General features: G+C 49.8%; 1 protein-coding gene across 1 annotated transcript; it reads right to left on the bottom strand.

Moving 5' to 3' along the window:
* Positions 1 to 2,218: 2,218 nt before the first annotated feature.
* Positions 2,219 to 19,551, bottom strand: LOC118078339 (NXPE family member 3-like). The gene is made up of 9 exons (XM_060281413.1): positions 19,524 to 19,551; positions 19,251 to 19,432; positions 14,108 to 14,172; positions 12,999 to 13,161; positions 8,136 to 8,848; positions 6,323 to 6,396; positions 5,913 to 6,155; positions 3,893 to 4,448; positions 2,219 to 2,457 (listed from the first exon to the last, which is right to left on the bottom strand). Exons 1-8 carry the CDS (start codon positions 19,549 to 19,551, stop codon positions 3,913 to 3,915), a joined length of 2,004 nt encoding a protein of 667 aa, XP_060137396.1. The 3' UTR covers positions 2,219 to 2,457; positions 3,893 to 3,912.
* Between the last annotated feature and the right edge of the window lie 69 nt (positions 19,552 to 19,620).

Here is a 19,620-nt window from a genome sequence, read left to right as displayed (position 1 = left end):
AAGTGAAGTGAGGTGAGGTCAAAAGCAAGTGGAATTCTGTGAGTCATTATTATCAGTAAGGGTATGAATGCAAACTCTTTCCCCATTCCAAAAAAAACCCGAGTCTATTGTATTGGTGGAAATCTGCTTAGACTTGCTTTGAGACACCACACAAAGGATGCCCTACAGTACACAAGCCTTTCCTAAGTGTGATGGCTGCCCTGCTACCTTTTCCCCAGTTCCAAAAAAATGAACCTGCTAACTGGAGTTCAATAAATTGTGTTTGGCGTGACATTATCTAAGATAATTGCGTTTCTGAACCTAGTTCACCCAGGACACCTCTAAAATAGTTCCATTGCAATGAAATAAATTTAGGGAAGCATCCTTTGGTTTGAATGAGTTTCCCATTTATGAATCCATTGTTGTGAATTTTCGTTTGTGATGCTGCTTTAAGCATTGTTCCACAGGCGTACAATTCAGGGAAGAATCCTTGAGTACCAGTGGATTGAAGTATGGGTCTAGAATGGGAGTAGTGCTTGCTTAAATGGTTCCATCACTGATCTATTGTTTTGTTTTTGATGCAATTTGTATGTGGTCTGCTTTGTCTGCTTGTTTTGTGAATTTTATAGGGATGCGGGTGGCACTGTGGCCGAAACCACTGAGCCTCTTGGGTTTGCCAATTGTAAGGGTGGCAGTTCAAATCTGTGTGCCACGGTGAGCACCCCTTGCTCTTTTGCAGCTCCTACCAACCTAGCTGTTCAAAAGCATGCCAGTGCAATCTCCGAAAATAAGCCATATCCCGAAAATAAGCCATAGTGATAGGCAGTTTAACCTTGTAGGTTAAACTGTACCATACTTAATAATAATAATAATAACAACAACAACAATAATAATAATAATAATAAAGACATCCCCTGAAAATAAGCCACCGTGTTTTTTTTTGAGGAAAAATAAATATAAGACAGTGTCTTATTTTTGGAGAAACACGGTAGATAAATAGGCACCACTGTGGTGGGAATGTAAATGGTTTTCCATGCGCTTTGGCACTCATCACATTGTCTCCCTCAGCCTGAAAGCGGAGATGAGCACTACAGCCCATAGTCGCCTTTGACTGGACTTAACCGTCCAGGGGTCCTTTATCTTTACCTTACCTTTGTGAATTTATGTAAAAACCAGGGTTCAAAGTTTGATCCCTGTCAAATTTCCACATAGAAAATAGTGTCAAGATTAGTAAATATAATTCTCTAGAAAAGTTCAAAAAGCAATTAAGTTGTATAAAATATGCCCAGTGGTGCTTGTTTTATCCTATATCTACGCTCTGTTCCCAGCTCCTTGATTTTCCTCTCAACCTCTTCCTTTTATTCTCCCAGTGTTTCTCCCTCTAACATCCAACATCCCAAGCCTTCCCTGGAGAAGGAGAAGGGGACGACAGAGGACGAGATGGTTGGACAGTGTTCTCGAAGCTACGAACATGAGTTTGACCAAACTGCGGGAGGCAGAAGAAGACAGGAGTGCCTGGCGTGCTCTGGTCCAGGGGGTCACGAAGAGTCGGACACGACTAAACGACTAAACAACAACAAACTAATTACAGATTAGAAATCTCCTTTGAATCCTTTGTACCAGACTTAATGACTTGGCCCTTCTCCCCCTTTTGGAATTTGGGGGCCTCAGAGAGCAAACGGGGGCAGAGTCCCTGGATTTGACCCCCTGGATCTGATTGTTTCTTTCCTTCTCACGGTGCCCATTCCTGAAGTTCTGTCTGGCAAAATGCATTAACTTGGAAACTTTCAGGCTGTTTATATTTTGATGCAGATGTTTAGATGCAGGCCCTCCAGTAATCCTCAGCTGATGAAAATAGAGACATTTCTTTCTCCTAACTGACCCTCCTCGGTGCCCATTTTTTGGTCCCTCCCCCTGCAGAGCATTTCCTATCAGAAGAAGGGCAAGCGGCACCAGCACCACAGACACCCTCCACCACCCTGAGAAAACCCCTTAATCCTGATTTTATTTTATTGGTAGATTTACAACAAGAAAAACACACACCAATTACAAAATTTTGGAAAGGGGCAAGATTAGACATGGATGCACAAAGATTTTTTTTTTAAGTCACTCCACTCTTTCTCCCTTGAGTCCCACCCAGAGTGGCCCTTCCCTCTGCCTGCTGCTCAGAGCCAGTGTGCCATGCAGGACTGGGCCTTGGCAAAGGCAGCCTCTCCTCCTCCTCCTCCTCCTCCTCCTCCTCCTCCCCTGCTCTCCAGAAACTGCTAGGAGCTGCCCGAGCTGCCGAGGGAAATAGGGATGTTCTGGGCAGTGGTGAAGCTGCAGGGTCCAGCAACGGGGGTGGAGAGCAGGCGGCGGCGTGGCTGGTGCGTGTCCCGGGGGGCGTACTTGGATGGTGTGTAGATGTTAAATATTTCCTGGAACATATGCAGATGCCTTTATCCATGGACTCCTTGAGCCCCGGATGACATTGAAGGGCTTGATGCAAAAACAACAGAATATTATTATTATTATTATTATTATTATTATTACCCCACCCATCTGGCTCAGTTTCTCCAGACACTCTGAGTGGCTTACAGCACATTCCTCAGGGCAGGCGCCACTACCAAGAAGGCCCTCTGCCTGGTTCCCTGTAACTTCACTTCTCGCAGTGAGGGAACCACCAGAAGGCCCTCGGAGCTGGACCTCAGTGTCCGGGCTGAACAATGGGGGTGGAGATGCTCCTCCAGGTATACTGGGCTGAGGCTGTTTAGGGCTTTAAAGGTCAGCACCAACACTTTGAATTGTGCTCGGAAACGTACTGGGAACCAATGTAGGTCTTTCAGGATAAGTGTTATATGGTCTTGGCGCCCGCTCCCAGTCACCAGTCTAGCTGCCGCATTCTGGATTAATTGCAGTTTCCGGGTCACCTTCAAAGGTAGCCGCATGTAGAGCGCATTGCAGTAGTCCACACGGAAGATAACCAGAGCATGCACCACTCTGGCGAGACAGTAGGGTATCATCCTGCATACCAGATGGAGCTGGTAGACAGCTGCCCTGGACACAGAATTGACCTGTGCCTCCATGGACAGCTGGGAGTCCAAAATGACTCCCAGGCTGCGCACCTGGTCCTTCAGGGGCACAGTTACCCCATTCAGGACCAGGGAGTCCCCCACACCTGCCTGCCCCATTTTCCCAAAACAGTACTTCTGTCTTGTCAGGATTCAACCTGAAGCTGTTAGCCGCCATCCATCCTCCAGCTGCCTCTAGAAACTCACACAGGACCTTCACCGCCTTCACTGGTTTTGATTTAAAAGAGAGGTAGAGCTGGGTATCATCCGCATACTGATAAACACCCACCCCAAACCCCCTGATGATCAGCATGTTGGCTGAAGACAAAAGTTTCCAGAGGGAGGCTATATGCAATTTACTCTTTATTTAAGAACTTCCTGACAGTAAGAGCTGTTCGACAGTGGAATTTGCTGCCAAGGAGTGTGGTGGAGTCTCCTTCTTTGGAGGTCTTTAAGTGGAGGCTTGACAGCCATCTGTCAGGAATGCTTTTATGGTGTTTCCTGCTTGGCAGGGGATTGGACTGGATGGTGCTTGTGGTCTCTTCCAACGCTATGATTCTAAGTCCCCCATTTCTCCCATAACATTTGTGGTTGGAGGGAAAGGGTGCCCCCCACTTTTCTGGAGTCCCCTTTCCCCACTGCAGGGGATCTTCGACCCACTGTGCAGAGTGGGGTAAGGCACCCTGGCACCTGGAGACCCCCGCCCAGGGCTCCTTTGCTCCCTCCAGTGTTTTTCCAGTGTATCAGAAGAAGTGTGCATGCACACGAAAGCTCATACCAAAATAAAAACTTAGTTGGTCTTTAAGGTGCTACTGAAGGAATTTTTTTATTTTGCTTCGACTCAGACCAACACGGCTACCTACCTGCAACTCTCCCTCCTGGCTCAGTCTTGCGGGCAGATGTAGGAGAGGAAGGAGGCGACTTCGTTCTGCACCACGACTTTGCCAGGGTGGATATTGTCGGGCAGGTAGTGGCAGGAGGTCATGGCCCAGGCATCCACAACGGCCACGCGCAGGCCAGCAAACATGGCGCGCAGCAGGTGGTCCAGCTGCTGGGAGAGCCAGTCGCTGCCGTAGACAGACTTGTAGCCGGTGTTGGCTGTCTTGATGACCACGGTGGTGAGGGGGCTGCGGGCCAAGAGCTGAGTCACAGCTTGCCGCACCCGGCGCAGCCGCTGGACATAGACCTCCAGGGGGAAGGTGGTGAAGTGCGCCCAGAGTGTGAAGGCCACCACGGTGTCAGGGCCGCCGCCCAGCGCATCCAGTTCGTTGGCCAGGTAGTGCAAGTCGGCCATCATGGTCTTGCCGGTGCGCAGAGGGAGGCCGTGGGCACGCCAGCTCAGCACCAGGCCCTGGGTAGCCTCCACGGCAAGGAGAGGCCCCGACTGGTAAGTGACATGGAGGTCAATGGGCTGGAGTGCTGGTGGGAGAGAGAGGGGGACAGAGAGAGACTCAGACCCCAAACATCCCTGGGTTCTCCTGCTCTGGGTCTTGCCCACCCACCCAGGGACAGGGGGTGTAGCGGCTAGAGCAGTGGTTAGGATCACAGCGTAGGAAGGGATCCCCAAGGGTCATCTACTCCAACCCTCTGCAACTTAGGCATAAAGTTCTGAAACTTTTTTCTCTGGGCCGCACTTGTGGAATAAAAATCTGCTCCCACCACACCAAACTTTTTCATTAATAAGAAATGTGTTGGAAACCCCAAGTAGGATTGTCCTCAGCATTTCTTAAGGCTCTTGCTATCATCTGGAAAATATATCTATCCATATTCTGCAAATGCAAAAACTGATTTTGATGCTGTAAAGGAAAGGGACCGACTCTGGGGTTGCGACGCTCATCTTGCTTTATTGGCCAGCATGACTAAGCCGCTTCTGGCAAACCAGAGCAGCGCACGGAAACGCCGTTTACCTTCCTGCCGGAGCAGTACCTGTTTATCTACTTGCACTTTGATGTGCTTTTAAACTGCTAGGTTGGCAGGAGCAGGCTCCAAGCAATGGGAGCTCACCCTGTCGCAAGCCCTAGGCTCAGTGGCTTAACCCACAGCGCCACCTGCGTCCCTCATTTTGATGCTGTACTATACTATAATTTAAGCATTTCTCGGATTGCCCTTGAATATTCTGCCACACTTGCTATCCTCTCCTGCTACCCCACTATGGTGTGCTGGCTTAGAGTGCTGGACTCAGACCTTGGAGTGACCAGGGTTTGGAGAGTCGCTGAATAGCTCAGTTGGTTGAGCACGAGATTATTTATCTCAGGGTCATGGGTTCGAGACCCATGTTGGGTAAAATATAGTTTTTTGGCCCCTTCCATGCTTCTCTTAGCCCCAGCCATCCATTCCTCCTCTTTCCACCCGGCATGACCAAATGGGCCCCCCATACCCCCCCCCTGCTCATTGTCCACTTCCCTCCATTTCTTTTTGCCTGGTCTCCTCAGCTCAGCTCAACCTGCCTCCTGTTCCACCTGAATGCCCCCCCCGGTGTGGCCCCTGCCACTACCCCAGGGGACCCTGCCACTACCCCAGGTTAAGGGGTGATATGATAGCCATGGTCAAATATATAAAATGATGTCATATAGAGGAGGGAGAAAGGTTGTTTACTGCTGCTCCAGAGAAGCGGACACGGAGCAATGGAGTCAAACTACAAGAAAGAAGATTCCACCTCAACATTAGGAAGAACTTCCTGACAGTAAGAGCTGTTCGGCAGTGGAATTTGCTGCCAAGGAGTGTGGTGGAGTCCCCTTCTCTGGAGGTCTTTAAGCGGAGGCTTGACAGCCACCTGTCAGGAATGCTTTGATGGTGTTTCCTGCTTGGCAGGGGGTTGGACTGGATGGCCCTTGGGGTCTCTTCCAACTCTATGATTCTATGATTCTATGACCAGATACTCACAAGGAATGAATTCCACCAGGAACTCCCACCACTGGCGCAGGGTGGAGTCTCCAACCATGTGGACGATCTTTCCTTTTAGGCAGCTGAGGGCCGAGTCTGGAGTAGTGAAGGGCCGGCTGGAACACAGCAAGGAAACCCAGGCGTCCTGGTAGTAGAAGCCCGCTGGGTTGGCGGGGGCAAGGCCGGGGCGGCATGGCTGAGGGGGTGGCGTCACTGCAGGGATGCAGGCAAAGAGGACAGAGGGTCAGAAAAGTGCCACTCTGTCCAAAGAGACAGGTATTCACCATTTCAAAAGGACGCCTCTGACATCCATTATCAAGTATTTCCAGGCAAGAAATATGGGACCAGGAAATAAAGGGACCAGGAACCAGCAGGGGGCAACTGACCCCCCCCCCCCCGGGGCAACTCACCAATGGCCTGCTGGGGGTTGGACAGCACCTGGAGAACAGGCACACTCCCTGGGATGGGTTGGTCTGTCACAGCCCTGTGTGGACAGAGAGAAATGAGAAGGGGAGAAGGGGAAGAGGGGGTCCTGCTGCCTGGGCTGCGGTTCTCCTGGGAAACTCCTGGCTCTGGGGAAGAGCAAAGGGCATCAAGGGCCCCCAGAGCCCCTCCGGCAGCTGGTTCTGGCTACTGACTGATTGCGCTGGTGCTTCTCCCACGGGCACCACGCTTCCTTCACCTGCCTCGCTCTCAGCCTTTTCTACCTGCTGCTTTTACACAAAAGGGTCACAGGATGGCTTTGGAGTCAGGGCCTAGAGAGACACTCTGCAGAAGCTGCCCAGGTGGCCCCTGGGAGCTGGAAGGGCCCCTCCCCTCCCCTCCCCACCCAACCCTGCTCTTTGTTTTTTCTTCTTCAAAGGATTCTGTTGGGGTGGGGATATACAAAAATCAATATCCAATATCTTTTTAGAATATCAAAGATAAAAGAAACAGATCTAAATACAGTAAAAGCACAAACAAAAAAAAAGAAAAATAGGAGGGAAAGAAAAGAAGAAAGTAAAAAAATGAGAACTTCTGATTCTTTGTCTGTCAACTGTATATAAAAATTATTCAAAACATAAGAAAAGAACTGTGGAATGTTATTTTAATATATGATTACAGCAGAGAGACTCTTGTGTGGACAAAGTTGGAAATATTTATTATTGTTTAATATGGAGGTTGTTGAAGTTATTGGAAACAAAGCTGATATGGAGAGAAGTGACTAGTGGGGTGCCACAGCGTTCTGTCTTGGGCCCAGCCTTATTCAACATCTTTATCAATGACTTGGATGATGGGCTTGAGGGCATCCTGAGCAAGTTTGCAGATGACACCAAATTGGGAGGGGTGGCTAATACCTCAGAGGACAGGATCACACTTCAAAATGACCTTAATAGATTAGACAACTGGGCCAAAGCAAACAAGATGAATTTTAACAAGGAGAAATGTAAAGTACTACCCTTGGGCAAAAAAATGAAAGGCACAAATACAGAATGGGAGACACCTTGCTTGAGAGTGTAGTGGAGTCTCCTTCTTTGGAGGTCTTTAAGATGGTTAGACAGTGTTCTCGACGCTACGAACATGAGTTTGACCAAACTGCGGGAGGCAGTGCAAGACAGGAGTGCCTGGCGTGCTATGGTCCATGGGGTCACGAAGAGTCGGACAGACTAAACGACTAAACAACAACAAGCAGAGGCTTGACAGGCATATGTCAAGAATGCTTTGATCGTGTTTCCTGCTTGGCAGGGGGTTGGACTGGATGGCCCTTGTGGTCTCTTCCAACTCTATGATTCTATGATTCTATGTCTGATTAGAGAAAAATGATTGCTAACATTTATTAACAATAATAATTAGAGAACCCCTTTTGAACTTTTTGTGTAAAAAGGAAAACGAATTAATCTGTGCCATTTGTGTTGGAAGTTTAGGGAAATATTGCCAGTTGGATGTCATTCTAGAGTGAATATTTTGAATACTTTCTTTTATGTAACTGACAGACAAAAAAAATAAGAAGTCTTTTTTTTACTTTCCCCCTGTTTTCCTCTTTTGATTTCCCCCCTTGCCTTTCCTTTTCTCGTTTTGTTTTCCTTTGGTGTTTTCTCTTCTCTTTCTCTCGCTGTTTGTTTTCATTTAGTTTATTTTCTCTTACTCTGTTATGAAAATGCTTTACTAAAACCTTATTAAAAGCAGAAACAACCCCCCCCCACCTCTCCCTTTGAAAAGCCTGTCTAACAAGCCTCCCCTCACCTCGCAAAGAAAGCCTTCTCCCTGGGCGCCAGCACGCTTTTGTAGCGCCCCGACGAGTGGCGCACGAGGGCCGCGCAAGGGTGCGTCTTGGGCCGCGCGCAGAACCAGCGCTCGCCGGTGCCCGGATCCACGTACTGGCAGTTCGGCCCGGGCGGCGGATGGACGTTGCACTCGGCCACCTCTTCCTTGCCCGGCTGGTCCGGCAGCGCGAAGTAGCCGAAGAAGGCGACCGTGGAGGGCTGCGAGCGGCGGATGCGGCGCAAGAGCGCCACGGCCTCGCTGGAGTGGGTGAGGCGCACCGCCACGCGCACGGCGCCCGCCCACAGCAGCGGGAAGGCCAGCGTGTAGGAGCCGTCGCCGTGATCCTGCACCGTCCCGGCCGCGGCCGCCTTCAGCTCAGGCGAGTGCACCTTGGCGCGCACCAAGTCGCCCCCGTAGCGCTTGCGCCGCCCGGCGTGGTCGCGCGCCTCCAGGCGCACCAGCAGCGTGTCGCCCACCGTATAGTTGCGCGGGGCGCGGGGCAGGAGCGCGTAGCCGCTCTTCTCCGGGCAGGTGGAGCTGGCGAACGCCACGTCGGCGGCTTCGGCGGGAGCCGGCCACGCGATCCGCGAGAGCAGCACCTGCAAGTCGCGGGCGTCGGGCGAGGCCGGGGGCGGGTGGGGGCGCGCCGACTGGGCCCGGGGCTCCTCGGGGGCGATGGTGTAATACAGCACCTGTGGAGACAGAAGGGGAGCCCGTCAGGCGCGCAGCCGAGCGGCGGAAGAGCCGGTGGCTGCATCGGTGAGAAGGCGGCTCCGGCGCCCTGGCTCTGGGGGGCCCCGAAGGAAGACTTGCGAGCAGGCTCCAAGCGCAGGGCCGTCTCCTGGCAGGGCTGGCAGTGGCAGCAGCCAGAAGCATAGCTGCCTCTGTAGAGCGCCACGCTTCGCCGATGTGGCCAGGAGCCATCCAGAGCCCTCCGTGGATTTGAAAAGCATATTTTAAAGAGGCCTAGAAAGGGAGAGATTTTACTTTCTTGGGTTCCATGATCACTGCAGGTGGTGACAGCAGTCACGAAGTTAAAAGACGCCTGCTTCTTGGGAGATAAGCAATGACAAACCTAGACAGCATCTTAAAAAGCAGAGACATCACCTTGCCGACAAAGGTCCGTATAGTTAAAGCTATGGTTTTCCCAGTAGTGATGTATGGAAGTGAGAGCTGGACCATAAAGAAGGCTGATCGCCGAAGAATTGATGCTTTTGAATTATGGTGCTGGAGGAGACTCTTGAGAGTCCCATGGACTGCAAGAAGATCAAACCTCTCCATTCTGAAGGAAATCAGCCCTGAGTGCTCACTGGAAGGACAGATCCTGAAGCTAAGGCTCCAATACTTTGGCCACCTCATGAGAAGAGAAGACTCCCTGGAAAAGACCCTGATGTTGGGAAAGATTGAGGGCACTAGGAGAAGGGGACGACAGAGGACGAGATGGTTGGACAGTGTTCTTGAAGCTACGAACATGAGTTTGACCAAACTGCGGGAGGCAGTGGAAGACAGGAGTGCCTGGCGTGCTATGGTCCATGGTGTCACGAAGAGGCAGACACGACTAAACAACTAAACAACAACAACACAACAGCGGGAAGGTAAACGGTGTTTCCGTGTGCTGCTCTGGTTTGCCAGAAGCGGCTTTGTCATGCTGGCCACATGACCTGGAAGCTGTACGCCGGCTCCCTCGGCCAAGAACGCGAGATGAGCGCCACAACCCCAGAGTCGGTCACGACTGGACCTAATGGTCAGGGGTCCCTTTACCTTTAGAAAGGGAGACCCTCCCTCTCTTTTCCCTGCCCCCACCCTCAAAGATGGTGGTGGTGATGAATTAAATTTGTATACCGCCCTTCATCCATAGATTTCAGGGAGGTTCACAGCATAAACATGGCCCTTCACATTCTGCACCGCATCTTTCCACGCTCCCCACGACGCCCGCTGGCTACGAGGAGGGACCCCAGACCCGGGCTTTGTGCAGGGGGGTGTCTATTCCCTCTGTGCGCAAGGGGTCTCCACTGAGGCTGAAGGGCAGATGGACGGATGCTCCCAACAGATTTGGATTTTTATGACTTTTTTGTGTAAGGCTTCTGCATCTGGCCATCTTTTAGTGCAGTGTTTCTCAACTGGGGGCCATATGGCTCCCTGGGCCCTCCGCCCAGGATATTCCAAGGGGGTCACAGATGAAAATTGTGTAAACTGGGAGGGGGCACGGCCCGAGACTGGGGGGCCAGAGTGAGAAGTGAAGAAAACAGAAGTGACCTAGAGAAGAAAACAAAAGAAAAAGACGTTGATGTTTCTTTGCAAGAAGTGCTCCTAGAGCTGCAGAGCGACAGAGCAGCCAGGGTAACTTCCAGTCAAGAAAAACACCATTTTGGGATAAAGTGTACAATATCTTTCAAGTTCCCACAGCTTTGGGATAAAGCAAAATTGTTTTTCGTGGCATTTCCTACATCTTACTTGTTAGAATAAGGTTTCTACCGGGCCTGAGTAGTCTGAAGGGGGGGGGCAGCAGAGCGTAGAGAAGAGGGTCCCTGTTTAACCCCTTTCCCACCAGCCATTATTCAACTCCATCTTGTTGCAGGCTGACCCTGCCTCTCCTTAGCCCCTGGGAAGCCATAAGTCAAGAGAGAAGCAAGAAGGGAGAAAAGCTGAGCTCCATCAAGGGTCAACAGAAACCCCCCAAGCCTAAGAATGGGCCCCTTCCCCAGCCCACTGGGACCCCAAGCCCTGCAGGAAGGAGGGGCAGGACAGAGGGGGGCAAGGGATCTCCTGGTTGCTGGTGCCCTTGGGGGGGGCTGAGTGAACTATAGAAGGCAGGGAGGGGCAATCCAAACATCTGAGGTGGAGGGGCAGCTCTGGAGGTGGAAGGAGCATCCACCATACTCCCAGACAACCGCTTATTATTTGTGACAACCCAGCAGGAACAGCGTCTTCCAAGAAGGATCTGGGAAGGGCCAAAGGGAAGGAAGGGAGGGGAGTGCCCAGAGCAGTGCCAGGTCTGAAGGGTTGAGAGGAGATGGAGCCCCCTCTCTCTCTCACACACACACACACACACACTTCCCAGTTTCCTTTGGGGCAGGGAGCAAAAGAGACATTTTCTCTCCAAAATTTGACCCTGCACAAGAAGCAACTGTAAGGAAGTTCTTGATTTTATTTTTTAAGCAAAGCTACCCTTTTCCTTTTTAATCTTAACTCCCAATTTGGACTGCTCTTCCTTGGACTGCTCCTCACACACACCAACACCCATCAATTCTGCAAGTCCTCTTCCTACAGAGGGAGAGGGAGAGCAGGGGGAGAAATCCCCACCTCCAAGCTCCAAATCCAGCAAACTTCTGCCAACTGAGAGGCACCACGGCTCCCCTCAAAGATTCCTGGATTTTGTTTGGGTGAGGGGGATTCTGGTCCAGTTGGGGGTGAACTATGGCTCCCAGGATCCTTGGGGGGGGGAGCCATGTCCCTTATGTGCACATCCAGAACCCTGGCTGAGAAAGGCTCAAGGGGGAGATTAAGCAGTCAAGCTTTTTGCATTTCCACCCTGCCCACCCAAGTGGCCAGGGAAGCACAAGCCCGCCCCCCCAGAACTCAGAAGACCACCCAGCCCAGCCCCCTTCCCCCCAGAGACGGGCTCTTCTACCTCTCATTCCCTTTGGCACCCAGCTCACTTGCCCCAAACATTACTGAGCAAAATGTGGGTCCTCCAGGCAAACCAAGAGGCAGCTCATAGAATCGTAGTGCTGGAAGGGACCCTGAGGGTCATCCTGTCTGTAAGGAATAAAAGGTCAAAAGGCCTCCAATAGTTGCAGCTTCCGAGCAGAAGATTGCAACAACTCAGAAACTACAGACTTGCTTGGGGGCTTATCTTTACTGGCTTGGGGTTAGAATACTGGAAAACAGGGTGGCTAACTGCTGGAATGTGGTTTAGACACTTCAGCAGGGTAGCGTGTGCACTTAAGGGGTTTTTTGGGATGAGAAACACTTCCTCATTTGGGTAAAAGTAATTAAGAGTGATGGTCCCTGGGTTTAGAGGGATGGGAGATTTCAACAGGAGTTTAATATTTTAATTAGGTGGTCCTGATAAGTCTGTAACCCCTGTGTGCCTCCACCCAATGGGGGACAGGTGATATAAACTTGTTTTTAACTAAACTGGGGTGTGCCTGCTTTTGGGACACCCGATTCTTGAAAGAAACATATATGTAATCAGTAAACTAACTTTTTGCTGCTTCACCAATTTTGCTCAAATTTTTATTTAAGGGTCTCAGGACCCAGAGTCTTTTATATCTCACCTAGTCCAACCCCCTGCAATGCAGGAATCTTGACTACAGCAACCGAGACATATAGCCACACACCTCTGCTTAAAAACCTCCAGGGAAGGAAGGAGATACCCCCCCTCTGAATGGGTCTTTTGTAGGTTCTTCTTGTGGGAACTTCAGGATGGGATTCCCCCCCCCTCCTGCTCAGGTTGCACATCTGTCTGACACTGTCTGGCTTGGTGGCGAAGGCAAGTAGTGGGGCTGAGCAAGGACAGACCAGGAACAGCCCCCACAGAGGCAACATGTCCGCTTTTGACCCACATTGCCATTCCTTTTCAGTCCCATGCACACCCCAAAGTCAACCCCACTGAGCCCTCCCCACGCCCTGCTGGGGGCAACATGGCTAAGCCCTGTGACCAGCAGCAGCCCCAGGAGATGCACAAACCACCACAGTGCTCCCCCCTCCCAAAACACCCCCCTCCCCTCGAAAGACTGCACCCTCCCAAAGGGATCCATTCAACTCTTACACCCCCCCCAGGCCTGGTATTTTTAGAGAGCATGTTACTCCCCCAGTCAACGTGCCCCCTTGACTCACCAGCAGCAGGAAGGTTAGTCCAAAGAAGAAGAAACCAGCTGGTCGGTGGCCCCCAGGAGTCTTCTTGGCCAGGTGCCCCATTGCTTCCTCTGCAGGGCGGTCTGTGCTGACAGGGCACGAAGGGGGGAGTGACTCACCCTCAGAGAGGCTGAGCGAGCGCAACCTGCGAGGGGCAGAGAGCAGCCCAGTGAAGGGAGGGTAGCAGTGAGGCTGTGGGTCCAGGGACCTTGCAGTGGGACTCTGACAGCCAGGCTACTGACCTTGAGAGGAGCATTCTCCCTTCCTGTCTTGGATCTCCACCCTGGAGCAGGACTCAACAGGCCGCCTGCCAGGGAAGGGACTTCTGCAAGCAGATCTCCTCCTCCAGGGCACCAGCCCCATCTCTGGTGCCATCTCAGTAACTGAGGCAGAGCCCATGGAGAAGGAGGAGGAGGAAGAGGAGGAGGAAGGTCCCAATATTGCCTGCAGGGCAAGCAACTCTGAACAGTTGCAGAAGGAGTGGAGGAGGAGTGTGAGTCTCCTCCTGGACAGCCTTCTCAAAAGGAGCGTCTGAGGGGCACAGCTCCATTTTCCAGGGGACGGGAACCACCAGGGAGAGGCAGGGCAGCTGCTGGAAAGCCACTCCTCTGGCTGGGCAGGCAGCCACATGAGTCTATGCTGTACATAAGCAGCCAAGGCTCACCTCCTGTGGACTCCAGGTTGAGCTGAGAGGTAGAGACTGGCTTCATGTGAGGATTTGAACCCTGGTTCTTTCCCAGTTCCTGCTCCAGCCCTCAAACCACTACAGCATGCTTGCTGAGGTTGGGCTAGGGCTGTCAGGATGGCTGATAGCCAGAGGTGGGGGCAGTGGTTAGGCTACACGGCAGAACCCGGAGAGTCACAGGTCCCCTTACGCAGCAGCATTCGTGGGGCAGGAAGGTCGCCAGTTGAGGGGGGGGGCTTGCGAGCCTGGAGTCCCTCTGCTCTGGAAGGAGGCAGAGACCTCTGTGCCTTTGGGGGGGGGTGTCTAAAGCAAGTGGGAGGGGCTGCCTCCAGAGGAGCCCCTTTGGGAGGAAGCCTCTTGGTGAGAGGCAGGAGGAGATAGAACTCTGGGAAGAGAAGCTGGAGACCCCGCAATGTTGCTGCGTGAGAGGAAGCGATTACTGGGTGGGGGTGACTGGCGGGTGAGGGGCAGCTGGGAGGAGAGAAAGCGGGCAGCGTCATGACATCACACGCACCCCCGCTGCCGCCGCCCAGGTGATTCACTGCTGTCAGGTCTCTTTAAAAGGGTGAGGAGGATTGAGGATGGCAGGGAAGTGAATTATTTGGCATTTTATGGAGGGCAAAGAGGTAATTTTAATGGCCCAGATGTGAGTAGATCATTAGACTGCTTTTGGGTTAGAATCATAGAATCTGTAACTGTTTGTGGGACTGTTTCAGCTGCTGCTGTTTTAAGGTGTGTTCATGGTTATTTTTTGTTTCTTTGAGCCCTGAAGCCGGATCAGGCCCCTCAGACTGGCATCCTGTTCTCACCGTGGCCAACCAGGTGTCCCAATGGTAAGTTCATTTTTAGCTCATTTTGAACTGAACTGAAAGTTGAGACTTCCACTTATAAATCTGCCTGACCCTTTTTTAACCTAGAAAAATTGAAGTCTATACAGAGCTTTTAACCCTTTTTCATAGATTGGCACAGGGTAGGGGAAATCACACAAATAACCCACAGCAGCGCGTAGCAGGGCCAGCTAGTGTGTGTATATATACACACACACACACACACACACACACACATTCAAAGATAAAAAAACTAATCTAAATCCAGTACCCCTGCCAAGAAAACTCCATGGACAAAGACAACAGGCATATAAAAGCTATGACGCTGGAAGATGAGCCCCTCAGGTCGGAAGGCGTCCAACATGCTACTGAGGAAGAGCGGAGGACAAGTACAAGTAGATTCGGAGCTGATGAAGCGGCTGGGCCAAAGCCGAAAGGTCACTCAGTTGCGGATGTGCCTGGAAGCGAAAGGAAAGTCCAATGCTGTAAAGAAAAATATTGCATAGGAACCTGAAATGTAAGAACCATGGATGGAGGTAAGCTGGATGTGGTCAAAAATGAGATGGCAAGAATAAATATTGACATCCTGGGCATCAGTGAACTAAAATGGAAGGGAATGGGCGAATTCAGTTCAGATGACTATCATATCTACTACTGTGGGCAAGAATCCCGTAGAAGAAATGGCGTGGCCCTCATAGTCAACAAAAGAGTGGCAAAAGGGATGCAATCTCAAAAATGACAGAATGATCTTGATACGAATCCAAGACAGACCTTTTAACATCACAGTAATCCAAGTTTATGCACCAACTACCGGTGCTGAAGAAAGTGAAATTGACCAATTCTATGAAGACTTACAAGACCTTCTAGAAATGACACCAAAGAAGGATGTTCTTCTCATTACAGGGGATTGGAATGCTAAAGTAGGGAATCAAGAGATAAGAGGAACAACTGGCAAGTTTGGCCTTGGAGTTCAAAATGAAGCAGGGCAAAGGCTAATAGAGTTCTGTCAAGAGAACAAGCTAGTCATCGCAAACACTCTCTTCCAACAACACAAGAGACGACTCTACACATGGATATCACCAAATGGGCAGCATCGAAATCAGATTGATTATATTCTCTGCAGCCAAAGATGGAGAATCTCTATACAGTAAGCAAAAACAAGACCTGGAGCTGACTGTAACTCAGATCATCAGCTTCTTATAGCAAAATTCCAGCTTAAACTGAAGAAAGTAGGAAAAACCACTGGGCCAGTAAGATACAATCTAAATCAAATCCCTTATGAATACACAGTGGAAGTGAGGAACAGGTTTAAGGATTTAGATTTGGTGGACAGAGTGCCTGAAGAACTATGGATGGAGGCTCGTAACATTATACAGGAGGCAGCAACGAAAACCATCCCAAGGAAAAGGAAATGCAAGAAAGCAAAATGGCTGTCCAACGAGGCCTTACAAATAGCGGAGGAGAGGAGGCAAGCAAAATGCAAGGGAGATAGGGAAAGATACAGGAAACTGAATGCAGATTTCCAAAAAACAGCAAGGAGAGACAAGAGGGTCTTCTTAAATGAGCAATGCAAAGAAATAGAGGAAAACAATAGAATGGGGAAAACCAGAGATCTGTTCAAGAAAATTGGAGATATGAAAGGAACATTTCGTACAAAGATTACCATAATCAAGGACAAAAGTGGTAAGGACCTAACAGAAGCAGAAGACATCAAGAAGAGGTGGCAAGAATACACAGAGGAATTATACCAGAAAGATATGGAGGTCTCATACACCCCAGGTAGTGTGGTTGCTGACCTTGAGCCAGACATCCTGGAGAGTGAAGTCAAATGGGCCTTAGAAAGCACTGCTAATAACAAGGCCAGTGGAAGTGATGATATTCCAGCTGAACTATTTAACATTTTAAAAGATGATGCTGTTAAGGTGCTACACCCAATATGCCAGCAAGTTTAGGAAACTCAGCAATGGCCAGAGGATTGGAGAAGATCAGTCTACATCCCAATTCCAAAGAAGGGCAGTGCCAAAGAATGCTCCAACTACCGCACAATTGCGCTCATTTCACACGCTAGCAAGGTTATGCTTAAAATTCTACAAGGCAGGCTTAGGCAGTATGTGGACCGAGAACTCCCAGAAGTGCAAGCTGGATTTCGAAAGGGCAGAGGAACCAGAGACCAAATAGCAAACATGCGCTGGATTATGGAGAAAGCTAGAGAGTTCCAGAAAAACGTCTACTTCTGCTTCATTGACTATGCAAAAGCCTTTGACTGTGTCGACCACAACAAACTATGGCAAGTTCTTAAAGAAATGGGAGTGCCTGATCACCTCATCTGTCTCCTGAGAAATCTCTATGTGGGACAAGAAGCTACAGTTAGAACTGGATAAGGAACAACTGATTGGTTCAAAATTGGGAAAGGAGTTCGTCAAGGCTGTATATTGTCTCCCTGCTTATTTAACTTATATGCAGAATTCATCATGCGAAAGGCTGGACTAGATGAATCCCAAGCAGGAATTAAGATTGCCAGAAGAAATATCAACAACCTCAGATATGCAGATGACACAACCTTGATGGCAGAAAGTGAGGAGGAATTAAAGAACCTTTTAATGAGGGTGAAAGAGGAGAGCGCAAAATATGGTCTGAAGCTCAACATCAAAAAAACCAAGATCATGGCCACTGGTCCCATCACCTCCTGGCAAATAGAAGGGGAAGAAATGGAGGCAGTGAGAGATTTTACTTTCTTGGGCTCCTTGATCACTGCAGATGGTGACAGCAGTCACAAAATTAAAAGACGCCTGCTTCTTGGGAGAAAAGCAATGACAAACCTAGACAGCATCTTAAAAAGCAGAGACATCACCTTGCCTACAAAGGTCCGTATAGTTAAAGCTATGGTTTTCCCAGTAGCGATGTATGGAAGTGAGAGCTGGACCATAAAGAAGGCTGATCGCCGAATAATTGATGCTTTTGAATTATGGTGCTGGGGGAGACTCTTGAGAGTCCCATGGACTGCAAGAAGATCAAACCTCTCCATTCTTAAGGAAATCAGCCCTGAGTGCTCACTGGAAGGACAGATCGTGAAGCTGAGGCTCCAATACTTTGGCCACCTCATGAGAAGAGAAGAATCCTTGGAAAAGACCCTGATGTTGGGAAAGATTGAGGGCACTAGGAGAAGGGGACGACAGAAGACAAGCTACCAACATGAGTCTGACCAAACTGCGGGAGGCAGTGGAAGACAGGAGTGCCTGGCATGCTCTGGTCCATGGGGTCACGAAGAGTCGGAGACGACTAAACGACTAAACAACAACAAATACAAATTTAAAGCAAAAGGAGTAAAAGAGAAAGGAAGAAAGAAGAAGAAAGAAGAAAGGGGGGGAGGAAAAGGGAAGGAAAGAGAACTTCTGATTCTTTGTGTGTCAGTCAGTGTAATGAAAATGTCGCTTTTTCATGAAAGGCCAATAGGTCACCATTTTCAACAGCTAACGAAAAGGTTGCAGCAGCTAAGTACCTGCACTAGAAGCCTTGGGGTTATGGTTTCACTGCCTTGAGGTTAGAACACCCGAAAACTAGGGCTGGACTGAAGCACAGCCCATACTGCGCTTTCTTTTAACAAAAAAGAAAAGGCAAGAAAGAAAGAGAAGCAAGCCTCTAGCCCTCCTAGAAGGAGAGTGACCATGCCAACTGTGCCGGCAACAGAAGGGATTTCTGTGAGGTCATAGAATCATAGAATCATAGAGTTGGAAGAGACCACAAGGGCCATCCAGTCCAGTCCAGTCTTGGTTCTGAGGGCCAGGGAGCCATCCCAGGAGTCCGTCTTGAGAATGCTGGAGATGCCAAGTGCTAAACATGAGATGGCACCTTTTTCTTGGATGAGGACACTTTGAGTTCTGCTCCCAGGGATGTCAGGGACTGGCTGGTTGCGGAATCCACCCAAAGAGGGAGAGCCCCCCAGGTGTCAGGGACTGGGCAGAGGAGGAATGGTGGAGACCGCCTCCCCAGCCTGACCCTTCCAGAGAATTGTAGAGGGTGGTAAAAGGGTCTAACATTGTGTATGCCATCAAATGCCAACAGTGCCCTTCAACTCTCTATATTGGACAAACAGGCCAAACCCTACGCCAAAGGATAAATGGACATAAATCTGACATCAGAAATCGCAAGACAGAGAAACCAGTAGGAGAACACTTCAATCTCCCAGGACATTCTATGCAAGATCTCAAAGTAGCTGTCTTATTACAGAAAATTTCAGAAACAGACTGGAAAGAGAAGTTGCTGAACTCCAACTCATTACCAAACGTAAAACCATGGAGAGACCTGGTCTGAATAAAGTCATTGGATTCTTATCTCATTATACATGATAAAGCTATCTTTAGCCATCTCACCCCTTGCTGTTTCCTGTAAGACCAATTGCTATCAGTCAGTCAATCACCCACTCCCACCACAAGGAGGGAGTAATTCCCCTCCCCACCCTCTCACTATATATAAGCATCTGTTGACTTCTGTTTCAGTGTATCTGAAGAAGTGTGCATGCACACAAAAGCTCATGCCAATGACAAACTTAGTTGGTCTCTAAGGTGCTGCTGGAAGGAATTTTTTTTTATTTTGTTTCGACTACATCAGACCAACACAGCTACCTACCTGTAACTACAGTATATTTACTGTATTACCTACATTAAAAACCTTCCTTGATCCTGGCATTTTGGGCCAGGGCCACTATCCAAGCATTGCCAGTACAGATATGCTGAGTTCTTTGGCGTGGATGCCATCCAGGCACAGGGATTCATCGGTTTCTATTTTGTCCATCAAGTCTAGGACCCAGTCTTTTGCCGCCAACTTCTGCCTCAGCTCCTCAGGCTCCCTGCCTGGAACAGGGACTTTGACACAGGGACCTGCCTGGCAGCTGTACATCAGCTGAGCTAGGAAATAGGGAGCAGTGGTTCAAAAAAGTCACCAAGATCTTAAACTGCCACATTATCCTAACTTCTCAGTTTTAGCACTTTTACCTACATTTGATGAGGGTAACCAAAATCTGCATTGTAAAGACTTGGAAAGGAACATGCTTTTAGCAGTTGGACCACTGCTAGAGTTTTGGGGGAAACTAAAG

The sequence above is a fragment of the Zootoca vivipara genome, chromosome 13, assembly GCF_963506605.1.
Source record: "Zootoca vivipara chromosome 13, rZooViv1.1, whole genome shotgun sequence".
NCBI lineage: Eukaryota > Metazoa > Chordata > Lepidosauria > Squamata > Lacertidae > Zootoca > Zootoca vivipara.
Note: the sequence above shows the minus strand (reverse complement) of the source record. Positions and strands in the feature narration are given on the sequence as shown.

Coding starts and splice junctions, on each gene's coding strand:
- LOC118078339 (XM_060281413.1), bottom strand. CDS start 19,551: ATGCAGATTTTGGTTACCCTCATCAAAT. Junction 14,173..19,250: donor CCAAAGAACTCAGCATATCT/GTACTGGCAATG, acceptor CTCTCCTCCCAG/CTGCCCCTCACCCGCCAGTC. Junction 6,397..8,135: donor GAGAAGGCTTTCTTTGCGAG/GTGAGGGGAGGC, acceptor CTGTCCACACAG/GGCTGTGACAGACCAACCCA.